The 14,386-nt window shown below is 39.1% G+C and overlaps 1 protein-coding gene across 1 annotated transcript in view; it reads left to right on the top strand.

Annotated features, from left to right (window-relative positions):
- Window positions 1-14,386, top strand: part of plcl1 (phospholipase C like 1) — a 201,260-nt gene that overhangs the window by 135,199 nt on the left and 51,675 nt on the right. The window contains exons 2-4 of the mRNA XM_057852329.1: window positions 3,864-3,938; window positions 7,769-8,056; window positions 10,612-10,890. Coding sequence (XP_057708312.1) covers window positions 3,864-3,938; window positions 7,769-8,056; window positions 10,612-10,890 — 642 coding nt within the window. The remainder of the gene's footprint in view (window positions 1-3,863; window positions 3,939-7,768; window positions 8,057-10,611; window positions 10,891-14,386) is intronic.

A 14,386-nucleotide genomic window follows, 5' to 3' on the forward strand; every position in this document is an offset into this window, starting at 1 on the left:
AAAAGAGCAAAGAACCTGGCAGTTAGCATTTATTTCAAGTAAATATGTCGAATGTACTGCTAGTCTTTAAGCCACTGAAGCGCCGCCTTATCACCACAAAGAGCTTTTTACCTTGACAATTCTTGTGAATAAATGCTGGAATCCCTTTCTCTCTCTTTGTAGATATGGACATAAAACAGTCTCGATTCTTTGTTAAAAAAGCAAAGAACCGGGCAGTTGGCATTTATTTTACGTAAATATGTAAATATATCGCACATATGTGCTGCTAGTCTTTAAGCCACTGTAGCGACACCTTATCACCACAAAGAGCTTTTTATGTTGAAAATTATTTTGAATAAATGCTTAAATCCCTGAATTCTTTATAGATATGAACATGAAACAGTCTCGATTCTTGTTTAAAAGCAAAAACCAGCCAGTTAGCAGTTATTTTACGTAATTATTGCGAATTATGATGCCAATGCGGTAGTGGTTAATTTCTCCAATTTATTTTTATTTATAACATTCCAAAATGCATGCATGGTACGAAAAATACAATAATTACCTTGAATCCTGGAACAAATCACTCCTGAGACAATCCTTCCTCTTTGTATGCGCAGTTTGCATACTTTTTCAACCTAAATCCGGCATTGGATTGCTGCATGTGTTGAATAACTGCGACCCACTGCCTAATAACTGAAGCGGACTGTGGGACGGCCCCCTACTGGAAGGCTTGGCGCAGTGTCTGTCTCCCGTCAATATCATTTTGAAGTCTATGCAACAGAGGTTGCGCTAGACTTTTTCGTTGTCTGTCATTTTGACTGACAGGGTCATAAAAATCCGGTCATAATCTATTTTTACCCGTCACTTAAATTTTTAAAATGATAATAATGACATACTCAATCATATTTAGTTTTCATTCATCTTTAATTAATATTCTGTCCGAACAAGCTTAACAGAGAATCCACACCGCGCCATCACACATCAAGCAGGTGTGCGTGATTAGCGCCTAGCTTTCCTTGAACACGGCTTTTTAGGAAGGGTCGGACTTGACAACAGTCATTTAAAAAAAAAAAAAAAAAAGGGTTTGCGGATAAGCCTGAGAATGATCGGTTTTCTCTCTGCTCCATATAAGCAATATTTCACCATTGCTTACACGGCCGAGAGTCGGGGCAAACTGCTCGTATGTGTGTGTGACATGCACGAACAGTGCATGCATGCTATCGATCCATATACTTTGAATGTAAGCCTATACAGGGATTATTTATGCCTGTTATTTGTGTCCTCCTTTTAATAAGCAAAATATATCCCTGGAATGACGGATGACAGCCAGCATGTGTGATTGTATGGTCATTTGTTTTGATGCTTCTACGGGCATATATAATCGCCGTATAGGCTTATATTAAAAGTATATGGATCAATAGCATGCACGCACTGTTCGTGCATGTCACACACACACATACGGGCAGTTTGCCCCGACTCTCGGACGTGTAAGCAATGTTGAAATATTGCTTATATGCAATTACCTTCACAATTTAACTTGAAGTTGTTTTAGGCATGTTGTGACTAACAATGAAGACAGAATGGATGACTATTTCCTTTAAAAATAATATTTTATTACAGCTTCCTGACTTAACTGTAGTGTAAAACTGAACTTTTTTAAGTGCGTACATCTTGTTAAAGTATTTGATAAAAGTTCTGAGTATAAAACATAAAAATAATTTCTCAGTACACAAGACAAAAGTCCTGTTCATTCATTAAAAGTGCTGCTGATTGACACTTTTTATATTGTGGGCAAAATGCTGATATAAAGGGTCCTTCTCAAAAAAATTGCATATTGTGATAAAGTTCATTGTTTTCTGTAATGTACTGATAAACATTAGACTTTCATATATTTTAGATTCATTACACACAAATGAAGTAGTTCAAGCCTTTTATTGTTTTAATATATGAATTAATAATTCATAATAATATTTAATATTACATTTAATATTTTATTGTTTCATTAACCATTTACCATTGAGGATTTTGGCAAAAAGTCAAGAAAACCCAAAAATCCCTATCTCAAAAAATTAGCATATTTCATCCGACCAATACAAAAAAGTGTTTTTTAATACCAAAAAAGTCAACCTTCAATAATTATATCAGCTTTTCACTCAATACTTGGTCAGGAATCCTTTTGCAGAAATGACCGCTGCCATGTCAGCTGCGTGTGTTGGTCTACTGTGTTTTATCAAGGGCAGGGTCAATGCAGCTAGCTATCAGGAGATTTTGGAGCACTTCATGCTTCCATCTGCTGAAAAGCTTTATGGAGATGAAGATTTCATTTTTCAGCATGACCTGTCACGTGCTCACAGTGCCAACCCAATGTTAAAAACTGACCATGGCATTACTGTGCTCAATTAGCCTGCCAACTCTCCTGACCTGAACCCCATAGAAATATGTGGGATATTGTGAAGAGGAAGTTGAGAGACACCAGACCCAACACTGTGGATGAGCTTAAGGCCGCTATCGAAGCATCCTCGGCCTCCATAACACCTCAGCAGTGCCACAGGCTGATTGCCTCCATGCCACGCCGCATTGAAGCGGTCATTTCTGCAAAAGGATTCCCGACCAAGTATTGAGTGAAAAGCTGATATAATTAATTGAAGGTTGACTTTTTTGGTATTAAAAAACACTTTTTTGTATTGGTCGGATGAAATATGCAAATTTTTTGAGATACGGATTTTTGGGTTTTCATGACTTTTTGCCAAAATCATCAATATTCAAACAATAAAAGGCTTCAACTACTTCAGTTGAGTGTAATGAATCTAAAATATATGAAAGTCTAATGTTTATCAGTACATTACAGAGAATAATGAACTTTATCACAATGTGCTAATTTTTTTGAGAAGGACCCGTATACTGCTCACATAAAAGTGCAGTATATCCTGCTCACAAAAATTAAAGGAACACTTTGTTCCTTTAATTTATGTGAGCAGTGTACATTGGGTCAGTGAGACATTTATTTTCTTTAAACTTTAATTTATGTGAGCAGTGTATATTGTGTCAATGAGACATTTATTTTCTTTAAACAAACTAAACAACAAAATCTAATCAGGAGGAGGCAGACTGTAATGAATCAGTTTTTTTTCTCTAACAATTGTTCATAAATACAATCCAAATCCAATTTCAAAGCACTCTTTCTTGTATGACAATTTACAGTTTGAAATGGCTGTGTTAAAAGAAGACTCTAAGCTGTTATGTGAATGGGTTAATGTGTGTGGTTTCTTTATAAAAACAGATGAGACAACTTTATTATCTAACAACAACTCAAGTGCTAATATGCTTTTCCAAAACACAATACAAACGGACACTTAAGACACTGATTAGCATAATCGCTAACTAGCTTTGTGCTCCGTGCTAAGCACTAAAGTCTCATTAACAAAGAATACAAAAACTACAATTGGCTTCATTTTTCACTGCGGGTGTTCTCTGGCTTCCTCCCTCATCCCAAAAACATGCATAGTAGGCTGACCGAACACTTCAAATTGACTGTAGGTGTGCGTGAATGGTTGTTTGTCTCTATGTGCCCTGTGACTGGCTGGCAACCAGTTCAGGGTGTACTCTGCCTCCTGCCCGTTGTTAGCTGGGATAGGCTCCAGCAGCTCCGCGAACCTTGTAAGGATAAGCGGTTCAGAAAATGAATGAATGAATATGTGAAAATGTAATATTTTTGAAAAAACATCATATGAGGTCTTTAATTTTGACAACAGTCACACAAAATGGTATATGGCACATAACTGAACTGACTTCTTACCTGGAAACTTTGATTTTGTTGTTCATGGTATATTTTAGTTCTAACATATGCGCTCACACTTTGACCATCGAGCCTTTTGTTTCCCCAGGATCCTTCAGTGCAGAAAGTGGGCGGAGGCAGAAAGAAGACCGTGTCATTCAGCAGCATGCCCTCAGAGAAGAAGGTATATTTTATAACACCTCTCATAGCAACCAGTATAGTTGAGTGCTTCAATGGTGACTCTTTTAAGATCAGTCTTTTATTGTGGAATCTTTTGATATCAACAAGCTCACGATTTTTTTTACCATTTTGAACAAGAATGTCTACCATATTTTCCACATTATAAAGGCCATTTCAAACTAGTGGCAGCCTAGTGTGAAGGGTTCAGCGGCAACCCATTAATTATATAGGTGGGAGGGGACTTCTAGGCGAAAGTGAGCGGTGGGCGGCCGTTTTGGGCGAAACGGCAAGTTTGAATTAATTTGCCCCAAGAAGGCAGGACCCAAAATAGAGGATTGCTCTATTGTCAGAGCACCTGTCTATCAGCTAGAATTCTGACCCTGAAAGACCCGTTAGTCCGTCTATTAAAAGTCCACCTCCACTCCATGTATTATCCTAAATCAGATGCACTTGTTTGAGTTCGATGGCAGCGTAAAGACACATAAAGATACCCATACAGTCAGACTCAAACGTGTAACATGGTCAGAAACAAAGAGCTGTCCAAAGACACCAGAGAAGAAATTGTTCAACTCCACAGGTTGTCCAAATACGGAGCAATTGCCAAGCAGCTTGGTGAAAAAAGGTCCACTGTTGGAGCAATCATTAGAAAATGGAAGAAGCTAAACGTGAGGTCTCAAGAGTTCTATAAAAGGTGAGGAATCAGCCCAGAACTGCACGACAGGAGTTGGTCAATAACATGAAAAGAGCTGGGACCACCGCTTTCAAGGTTATTGTTGGTAATACACTAACGTCGTGGTTTGAAATCATGCATGGCACGGAAGGTTCCCCTGCTTAAACCAGCACATGTCAAGGCCTGTCTTAAAAGAGCATACGACACGAGAAAAAAAGTCTTAAATGGCATTATTATGTGAATTAGAATAATATTTTGAGACGATTCGACTATATACAACAATTTAGCAAAGCGCAGATGACGAGAAATTAGTCTTTTAATCTGCCAGTTAGCCACGCCTACCATTATAGGGCTTTAGCGTCCCCAACAGGTGGATGACGTCAGCGGTAGACTGGGCTCATCGGTTTTACTATTCAGCCCATTGAGGGGGAATTATTCAGAACGAGGAAAACGCGACGAAGAGAACCGCAAAATGCCATTGTTTCAGTCTCTCTACTCAAATTTTTTTACAGGATATTCTTTTTATCCAAGTATTCTTCCCCAATAGCTATATAAATGCCTTGAGAAGGACCAGTCAGCCCGTCGAGGGGGAACTATTCACAACGAGGAAAACGCGACGAAGAGAGCGGCAAAATGTCATTGTTTCTGTCTCTTTACTTCAATATTTTTACAGGATATTCTTTTTATCCAAGTATTTTCCCCAATTGATAAAAAAATTGCATGGTCATGACAAATAACAGTCTTGTGCTGAATGGAATATGAAATAATAAAAATGCATTTATTCAGGACGACATGGCAAAATTACTCCATAATGGTCAAAACTGTCGACTTCACCTTTACTGTCGCAACTCCCGAACGATATTTTATGACACCTAAATCGGACATATGTCATTTCCCTTCCCCGGCTTCGGAGAATGTAAACAAACCAGAAGGCGTGACAGCTAGCCGACATGCTAACCCGAACCGAGTGATGTTTCAAAGTCTTCGAAGCGGAAAATCACACATAACTAGCCTGGATTATTTGACATGACGACCCGGTTGTCGATTGTATTTGTGGATCGGCAAACCGCCCGGCGGAGAGCAATTTACAATTCGTTCCCCGGAGGAGGGTGGCTGGAGTTGTTGTGCAGATAACATGCAGCTAATGAGCATGAGGAGAGTCCTTTATTTAAAGGAAGTTTGTAGTGATTACTTTGTAATCGCTGTATTCGTATTTGACATAATACAAAACAAGATGTTTACTCACTTCCTCGTAAGTCCAATGGTCCCACAGTAAATATCCATGGTGAATGGGAACCTTTTGAAACTCCAAAATGGCGTATACGCCTCTCCCTCATACAGAATGATTTTTCTGCAGCCTTTTAGCTAGCGTGATGCGAAAAATAAACGTATTAATCCGCAAAATCAGCTGAATCCTTCGTCCTCATACACAACAGTACACTTTATAGTGAAGAGGACGTCTTCTACCATACACGTCACAGCGCCCTCCTCCTCAATGCAAGACCGAAGCCGGAAGTCACTCATTTTCATGGCGCGGGATTCAAAAAACTAAATAAATATAGCGATCGCTTCCACACACATCCAAGCAGTCCATATCATTCAGGGGCATAAAATACCGCGTGTATTATGAAATAAACATGCTTTTTCGTGTCACAGGCACTTCAAGTTTGCCTATGACCATTTGGATGATGCAGAGGAGTCATGGGAGAAACCTTTGTTGTCAGACAAGAGTAAAATAGGACTACCTGGTCATAATTCCACTAGCCGTGTTTGGAGTAAGAAGAATGATGAGAACACCGTCCCTACTGTTAAGCATGGGGGTGGTAGCATCATGCTTTGGTGATGTTTTTCTGCGCATGGGACAAGTGCATTATATCAAAGAGAGGATAACTGGGGCCCTGTATTGTGAGATTTTAAGGGAACAACCACCTTCTTTTGATCAGAGCATTGACGATGGGTCGTGTCTGGGTCTTCCAACATGACAATGACCCGAAGCACGCAGCCAGGAAAACCAAGAAGTTGCTCCGTAAGAAGCATCACAAGTTTCTAGCTTGGCCTAGCCAGTCTCCAGACCCAAACCCAATAGAAAACCTTCGGAGGGAGCTCAAACTCTGTATTTCTCAGCAAAACCCAAAAACCTGACTGATGGGTGGGCTAAGATTCCACCAGCAGTGTGTGCAAACCTGTTGAAAAACTAAGAAAGGTTTGACCTCTGTAATTGCAAATAAAGGCTACTGTACGAAATATTAATATCGGTTTTCTGAGGTGTTCAAATACTTATCTGCAGCTGTATCACACAAATTAATCGTTGCAAAAATCATACATTGTGATTTCTGGATGTTTCTTTTTCGATTATCTCTCTCACAGTGAACATGCACCAACAATGAAAATTTCAGACCCCTCCATGATTTCAAGTGGGAGAACTTGCAAAATAGCAGGTTGTCCAAATACTTATTTTCTTCACTGTATTAAAAACCCTTTTAAAGTATGCCATTCAAGGAAGGTACGCCTTATACGCCGATGCACTTTATAGTGTGAAAAATATGGTAATTTAAAACAGGGCTTCTTTGAGACATCTTAAAGAAGTGAAGCATCGCAATGATCACACATATGACCATCAAAACCTTCCTGTTTTTGCTCAGAAATGCAATTAAATAAATCTTATTTTATATATTTCTGAAGACAATACGAGTGCTGTATTATTATTATTTTTTTAATTACAAAAAAGTAATTTGACCGTGCATGGATGATTATAATAAATATTATCTAGTCATTTTAGTATTCGAAATTGAACTTCGAAGAACTTCTATGCCTTAAAGTGCGACACAAAGTTGTTAACATAGCTGACCAATCACCAATGCTGTATATATTTGGTGTTGGTCAAAGTACTGTAACAACATTCTGGAATGAATGTTAAAAGTTGGACACTTTTCAAGATTATTAAATATAATTCATGAGAAAAACTAAAATTAAAACAGGAATTGACAAAGTTAAAAGCTGTCTCACAACAGAGAACGAAAAGATTTGTAGATTAGGTAAATCATAATTTGCTTAATGTTGACTAAAACACCCGTTTTTTCTAAAAGTGCAGTGCATCTAAGAGTTAAGCAGAAATACTTAAGAAACTTTCTCGGTATATAAAAATAATTGGTTTTCCGCTTCAGGTTAACAGCGCAGCCGACTGCCTGGCCTTCATGCAGGGCGGATGTGAGCTGAAGAAAGTGCGCCCAAACTCCAGGATCTACTGTCGCTTTTACACATTGGAGGCTGACCTGAGCTGCTTGCGCTGGGAACCGTCCAAGAAGGACGGGGAACGGGCACGTCTGGACGTCTCCAGCATTCGAGAAGTGCGGACCGGGAAGAGCACCGAGACCTTCCTGCATAACGGACTCCTCTCTGAACAACTTGCTGAGGAAGCCGCGTTCTCTGTCATACATGGAGAGGACTACCAGGTAAGAATGACCAGGCACCTTAAGGTTTTGATGTTAGAAAAATTCTACTGTACAAAGTGGGGATTCAACTTTTTGTCAGGGGTGAAAAGCTTTTCACAATGTTGTTACAAATCCTCTAGGGTGACACATAATGATCTTGTTCATATTATGACATTCACATTGTTTCTTGCCACACCATGGCATGGGCAGTGAAAAAGCTCCACTCTAGCATGTTCCACTGAGCGATATCCTTATGTGTGGGTGTACAGCATTTAAAGGGAATGAGAATGATTGGTGGTGACTTAATTGTACATTGGTATGAAAAAGTATCTAAACCTTTTGGAATTTCTCACAATTTTGCATAAATCACCATCAAATGTGAGCTGATCTTTGTCCAAACCACACAGATGAAAAAACAGTGTCTGCTTTAACTAAAACCACCCAGACATTTAGAGGTTTTCATATTTTAATGAGGTCAGTATGCAAACAATGACAGAAGGGAGAAAAATAAGTAAGTGAAGCCTCTGCCTAAGGAGACTTAAAGAGAAATTGAAACCAATTTTTATCAAACAATTTAAGTCAGGTGTGTGCCCAATCACTGATGAGTGGTTTAAAGCTGCCCTGCCAAATATAAAACACACACCTGGGAAGAATTGTCTTGACGAGAAGCATTGTCTGATGTGCATCATAGCTCGGTCAAAAGAGCTGTCTGAAGACCTGCGATCAAGGATTGTTAATTTGTATGAAGCCAGGAAAGGATACAAAACCATCTCTAAAAGTCTGAATGTTCATTAATCGACAGTCTGAGAAGTTGTCTAAAAAATGGAGAGAGTTTGGCACTATTGCTTCTCTCCTGAAGAGAGGCCGTCTACCAAAGATGACGTCAAGAGTTCAGCGCAGAATACTCAGAGAGGTAAAAAAGAATACTACAGTGTCTGCTAAAGACTTACAGAAATCACTGGCACAGTCCAATATCTGTACATGCAAAACTATGGCCAAGAATGGTGTTTATGGGTAGACTCCATTGAGGAAGCCACTGCTGTCTAAAAAAAAATTGTTGCTCGTTTAATGTTGGCAAAAAGGCACTTGGACACTCCACAGAAGTTTTGGCAAAATATTGTGCGGACTGATGAAACCAAAGTTGAATTGTTTGGGAATGACACACAACATATTGTGTGGAGGAAAAATGGAACAGTTTACCAACAATAACACCTCATCCCCACCGTGAAGCATGGTGGAGGGAGCAAACAGCATGATTTAGGGCTGTTAATCTAACTCAGGGCCTGGACAACTTGCAATCTTTAATGGAAGAATGAATTCAAAAGTTCAAAAGGATGTTTTGCAGGAAAACATGAGGCCGTCTGTCAGACAGTTAAAGCTAAAAAGAGGATGGATGCTGCAACAAGACAATGATCCAAAACACAGAATTAAATCAACTTCAGAATGGTTTCAGAAGAACAAAATACAGGTTTTGGAGTGGCCAAGTCAAAGTCCAGACTTGAACCCCTTTGAAATGCTGTGGCATGACCTAAAGACAGCAATTCATGCCAGAAAACCCAGGAATCTGACTGAACTGCAGCAGCTATGTAGAGAAGAATGGGCCAAGATTAGTCCTGATCGATGTGCCACACTGATCTGCAGCTACAGAAAGCGTCTTGTTGAAGTTATTGCTGCCAAAGAGGGTCCCACAAAATATCAAATGTGATGGTTCACTTACTTATTTTTCCCCCTTCTGTCATTGTTTGCATACTATCCTCATTAAAATATAAAAACCTATAAATGTTTTGGTGGTTTTATTTAAAGCAGACGCTGTTTTTGGGTGGGGTCTGGAGCCTAACACAGCTAACTCCAGGCAGACGGCGGGGTACACCCTGAACTAGTTGCCATCCAGTCGCAGGCCACAGATTGACACACACCCATTCACGCAAACATTCACACCAATGGACAATTTGGAGTGTTCAATCAGCATACCCTGCACATTTTTTGGGGATGTGGCAGAAACCCGGAGAAAAACCCACGCACGCCGTCTTCTTAATATGAATTATTTTTAAACAAGAATATCGTAGAAAAATGCTTGTCTTTATTAAATGCTTCATTTTCATTCATTGGACAAAATGAGTTTCCACAGCACACCTCAGACTGGGCTACCACTATGTAAAAAAAAAAAAAAAAAAAAAAAAAAGTCAGAGGATTTAAGACGTTGCTCACCACGGTAAATGCTAACGTGAATGCTGTGCTAACGCTATGAGTTGCATTGCACGAAAGCAACAATGACGTGTAATAGAGAATAGAGTCAGCAAAACTTCAAATTTACAAATGCCACTAATGTGTTAGGTCTCACTATAATTGTGCTAGACTGTCGAACTTCTCGCACTTAGTATGTGACAGTTAAAAATCTTGATTAACAAATTTGCCTGTAGGATGATGGTTTTATGAGTAAATTATTTTAAATATATTCAATCTCTAAAGGAAAGCACAATCAGGATTGCAGTCAAACTTTCATCTCACTAATTTATTTCTTTGATCATAGAAGTATTGTGTTTCCTTTTTATACTGAAACAACTTTTTCCCTATAGTCTCTGGACCTGGTGGCACTCTCTGCGGACGTGGCCAACATTTGGGTGACCGGACTCCGCTACCTGCTGGCACACCCAACTGCCGTCGGAGCTGGACTGGGAGGAGGTGGCGGTATGGGAGATGGAGGAACGATGGAGGGCAGTCTGGGTAGCAAACTGAGGAACGAGTGGCTGGCAACAGAGTTTGCCCGAGTGGATGAAGATGGTTATGGCATCGTGTCTGAGGATGTGGCAGTCAAGACCATTGTTAAACTTTGTCCTGGCATTAAGGAGGCTAAGGTGCGGTAATTCCATTTGCCAATCGAATCACAATCAACAATTGTATTGAAATGGATAGAAATACAAAACTGATTCATACAATCTTTTTTAGACATGCTGTTTTGTTAAAAAGGATGGTCTTCAGTCAAGTGTGCGATAGGGGTGTGACAAAATATCGAAATGGTGCTATGTCACTAGGGCTGCATCTATCGATTATTTTGGTAGTCGATTAATCGATTAACTATTTAGTCCGAATAATCGAGTAATCGGATAAGGACCATAAAAAATTAAAATATTTGAGCTACGCCTCAAATGATACATATATACAGTATATAATACAGTACAGTATACATATATACAGTATATAATACAGTACAGTACAAACATACTGTACATACATACATACATACATACATACATACATACAGTGGGGAGAACAAGTATTTGATACATACATGCATACATACATACATACAGTGCTGCTCAAAAGTTTGTGAACCCCCTCAACATTTTGGAATTTTCTATTATTTCAACCTGATTTCCTAATCAATCAATTCAGTAGTTTTTTTTTGTTTTTTTAACAGTTGTGTTGTCGAGACTAAATTAAAAAGAGTTTTCATCAACTGATGTAGGTGCAAAATTGAACTGTTTGGTCACAACCAAAACCGCCATGTCTGGCGAAAAGTCAACACTGCATACCACCAAAAGAACCTTCTCCCAACAGTGAAGCATGGAGGTGGGAATGTCAAGATCTGGGCTTGCTTTTCATCCTCAGGACCTGGACAACTCCACATAGTCCAGGGAATCATGAATTCTGAGGAATATTGTCAAATCCTAGAACATAACCTGACGCCATCTGTTTTGAAGTTAAAGCTTGGCAGAAGGTGGATCATGCAACATGATAATGATCCAAAGCATTCCAGCAATACAACCAAGGAATGGCTGAAAAAGAAGAAGATTCGTGTTCTGGACTGGCCCAGTCAAAGTCCTGACCTAAATCCCATTGAAATGCTGTGGCGGGACCTGAAGCGAGCAGTTCATGCCAGACGCCCATCAAACCTCTCTCAACTGACTGCGTTCTGCAAGGAAGAATGGGCAAAAATCCCCCAAAGTAGATGTGAGAGGCTGATTAGTCACTACAGAAACCGTTTGGTTGAGGTAATCTCTGCAAAAGGAGGCGCAATATCCTATTAACCGAAGGGGTTCACATACTTTTGCACACATGATATCTGAATTTTTCTTAAATCAACCACTTTTGTTAAATAAAGAATGACAATATAACTATTTCTTTTGTTTCAGTCCATTATTTGGAATGTCAGTATTGTGGATTTGGGTATAACTTAACATTTAATAAGGTTATTTTAGTTTTTTTTACAAAAAATCTGACCATCGCTGTGGGGTTCACAAACTTTCGAGCAGCACTGTACATACACTGCTGACCAAAAGTATTAGTACCCCGGCAATTCTGTCAGATAATGCTTAATTTCTCCCAGAAAATGATTGCAACTACAAATGCTATTGGATGCCAGGAATGCTAGGCAATAACCAATGGCAGAGCAGCTATAAGTATGTTCAATTCAGTAAACTCTGGGAGCTGCGAGTTCCAACTATACTGTATGCCTTTCGTCTCCTCAAAGTTCTTTCGGATCAAGTGTCTTAACCTGAAAATTCTGTATGTAGAGACGTTCGTAAGTAGAGGTACCACTGTATTAAATTGACCAAATGCCCTCAAATTAAATTGTATTGCAAATATAGCAACTCCAGTATTAAAATGAAGCAAGCCACTTTTACAAAAGTATATTTGGAATGTAATGGAACGCAGTACAGAGTAGGCCCTTTTTTTAATCTAAACTTTTGTTTTGCTTCATAAAAGCAGCAATTGTGCAGAAACATGTTTTCCTGTCCAGTCACCAAAGTACTGTATTCCCAAACAGAGTTTCAAGTCATCTAGTGAAAATTCTTCTAGTTTTAATATTGCAATATACAGTGGTGCCTCGACATACAATCGCTTCGACACACGATCTTTTCGACATCCGACGTAAAATTTGACTTGCCATTTGTTTCTACATCCGACGACATGCTCGAAATACGACGACATGACAGCACCACGGACGGACGCACAGCAAATTTTCTTGTGAGAGAAATCAACACAGGTTTCAAATAGGTTTGTACAGATGGTCAAACTTGGAAAAATTTACACTTACCATTGAAATGAAGATGCAAATTATAGAAAAATATGAGCGTGGGGTGCGCATCCGTGAACTGGCTCAACAATACATCTCCACGGTACTCCTCCAAACACCGTTCACCAGTGTTTATAAGTTGACAATTATTATTGTGGTAACATCGCCAAAGAAATCGCCAGCTTCGTCAGGTTTTTATCATTTATTTCAGAACTTATCCAACACAAAACGCCCACTCTCCGCCACAGTTGACGGTGTTCTCAAGAAAACATTGAAAGCGAAAGTAAACTCTCAGCTGCTCCGCTCCCTTTGGGTCATGTCAGCCTCGCGGTGTCTTCAGGTACAGAAAAAAAACGTCCGCCACATTACAACCCGATTCGTTACACTATTACAGGAATTATTATTATTATTGTTATTTCGATTTTTATTTATAATTTATTTCTTTTGCTATGTGTAATTGCCATTTGTAATAGTACCAGCAGTATTTATTAAGGATTTAGTGTAGGTTTTTGGGCTGTAGAACGAATTAATGGGATTATAATGTATTGTTATGGGAAAATTCTGCTCGACATACGACCATTTCGACTTACAAACAAGGTCCTGTAACGAATTAACTTCGTACTGTACGTAGAGGTACCAATGTACATCTCAATATTTCGCAATCCCCCAAAAAGTCGCAATGTCAGTTATTTTCCAATAGCGTTCAGCCCTACTACAGAGAGCTATTCAATAAAAAGGTACTGAACAATGACAAGTGCTGCAGAGCCTTGTCCATGAAGTGGAGCCAAGCAGGTCAGGTATGTAAGGATGTTGCACCTGCATAGCTTTTAACTCGTGTGAGTAAAAACTTCTCATATACAAATTACACTCAAACCTCAAGGTACCAATATGTACTTGATCTTCTATTATACCTCAAATGTGTCCTTTTGTGGTTCTCTGTTTGAAATGGATTGAACCATTCCATTCCACAAAATCAAAGAAGGTCAATAAGCCTGCTTCGTTTTAAATTATGCAATTTCCACAGGGAAGTGACTATCTCTCTGCATTAGACTGAGAGTAGATCACATTCCGACTCTTAATAGGAATTTTCTTTGGCGAGAAAAAAAAAGATTTTTCAAAAGATTCTTTGCTTTATATGTAGGTTTTCATTATTGGCAATGACTTCCTGCTTCATCCATTTGTGTCCTCTGCTGTCAGAAATGTCTGCTGGCAGACATTATTTTTTCCTCCCAAAGCGCACTTAACGAGAAAGAATGTTTAAAAGAAAAGATACAAGATTAAAGAGTGAGGGCGAGTAGGACAAAGGATGAGTAATAGGGAGGACATTATTGCGC

The sequence above is a fragment of the Corythoichthys intestinalis genome, chromosome 12, assembly GCF_030265065.1.
Source record: "Corythoichthys intestinalis isolate RoL2023-P3 chromosome 12, ASM3026506v1, whole genome shotgun sequence".
In the NCBI taxonomy this organism is placed as follows: domain Eukaryota; kingdom Metazoa; phylum Chordata; class Actinopteri; order Syngnathiformes; family Syngnathidae; genus Corythoichthys; species Corythoichthys intestinalis.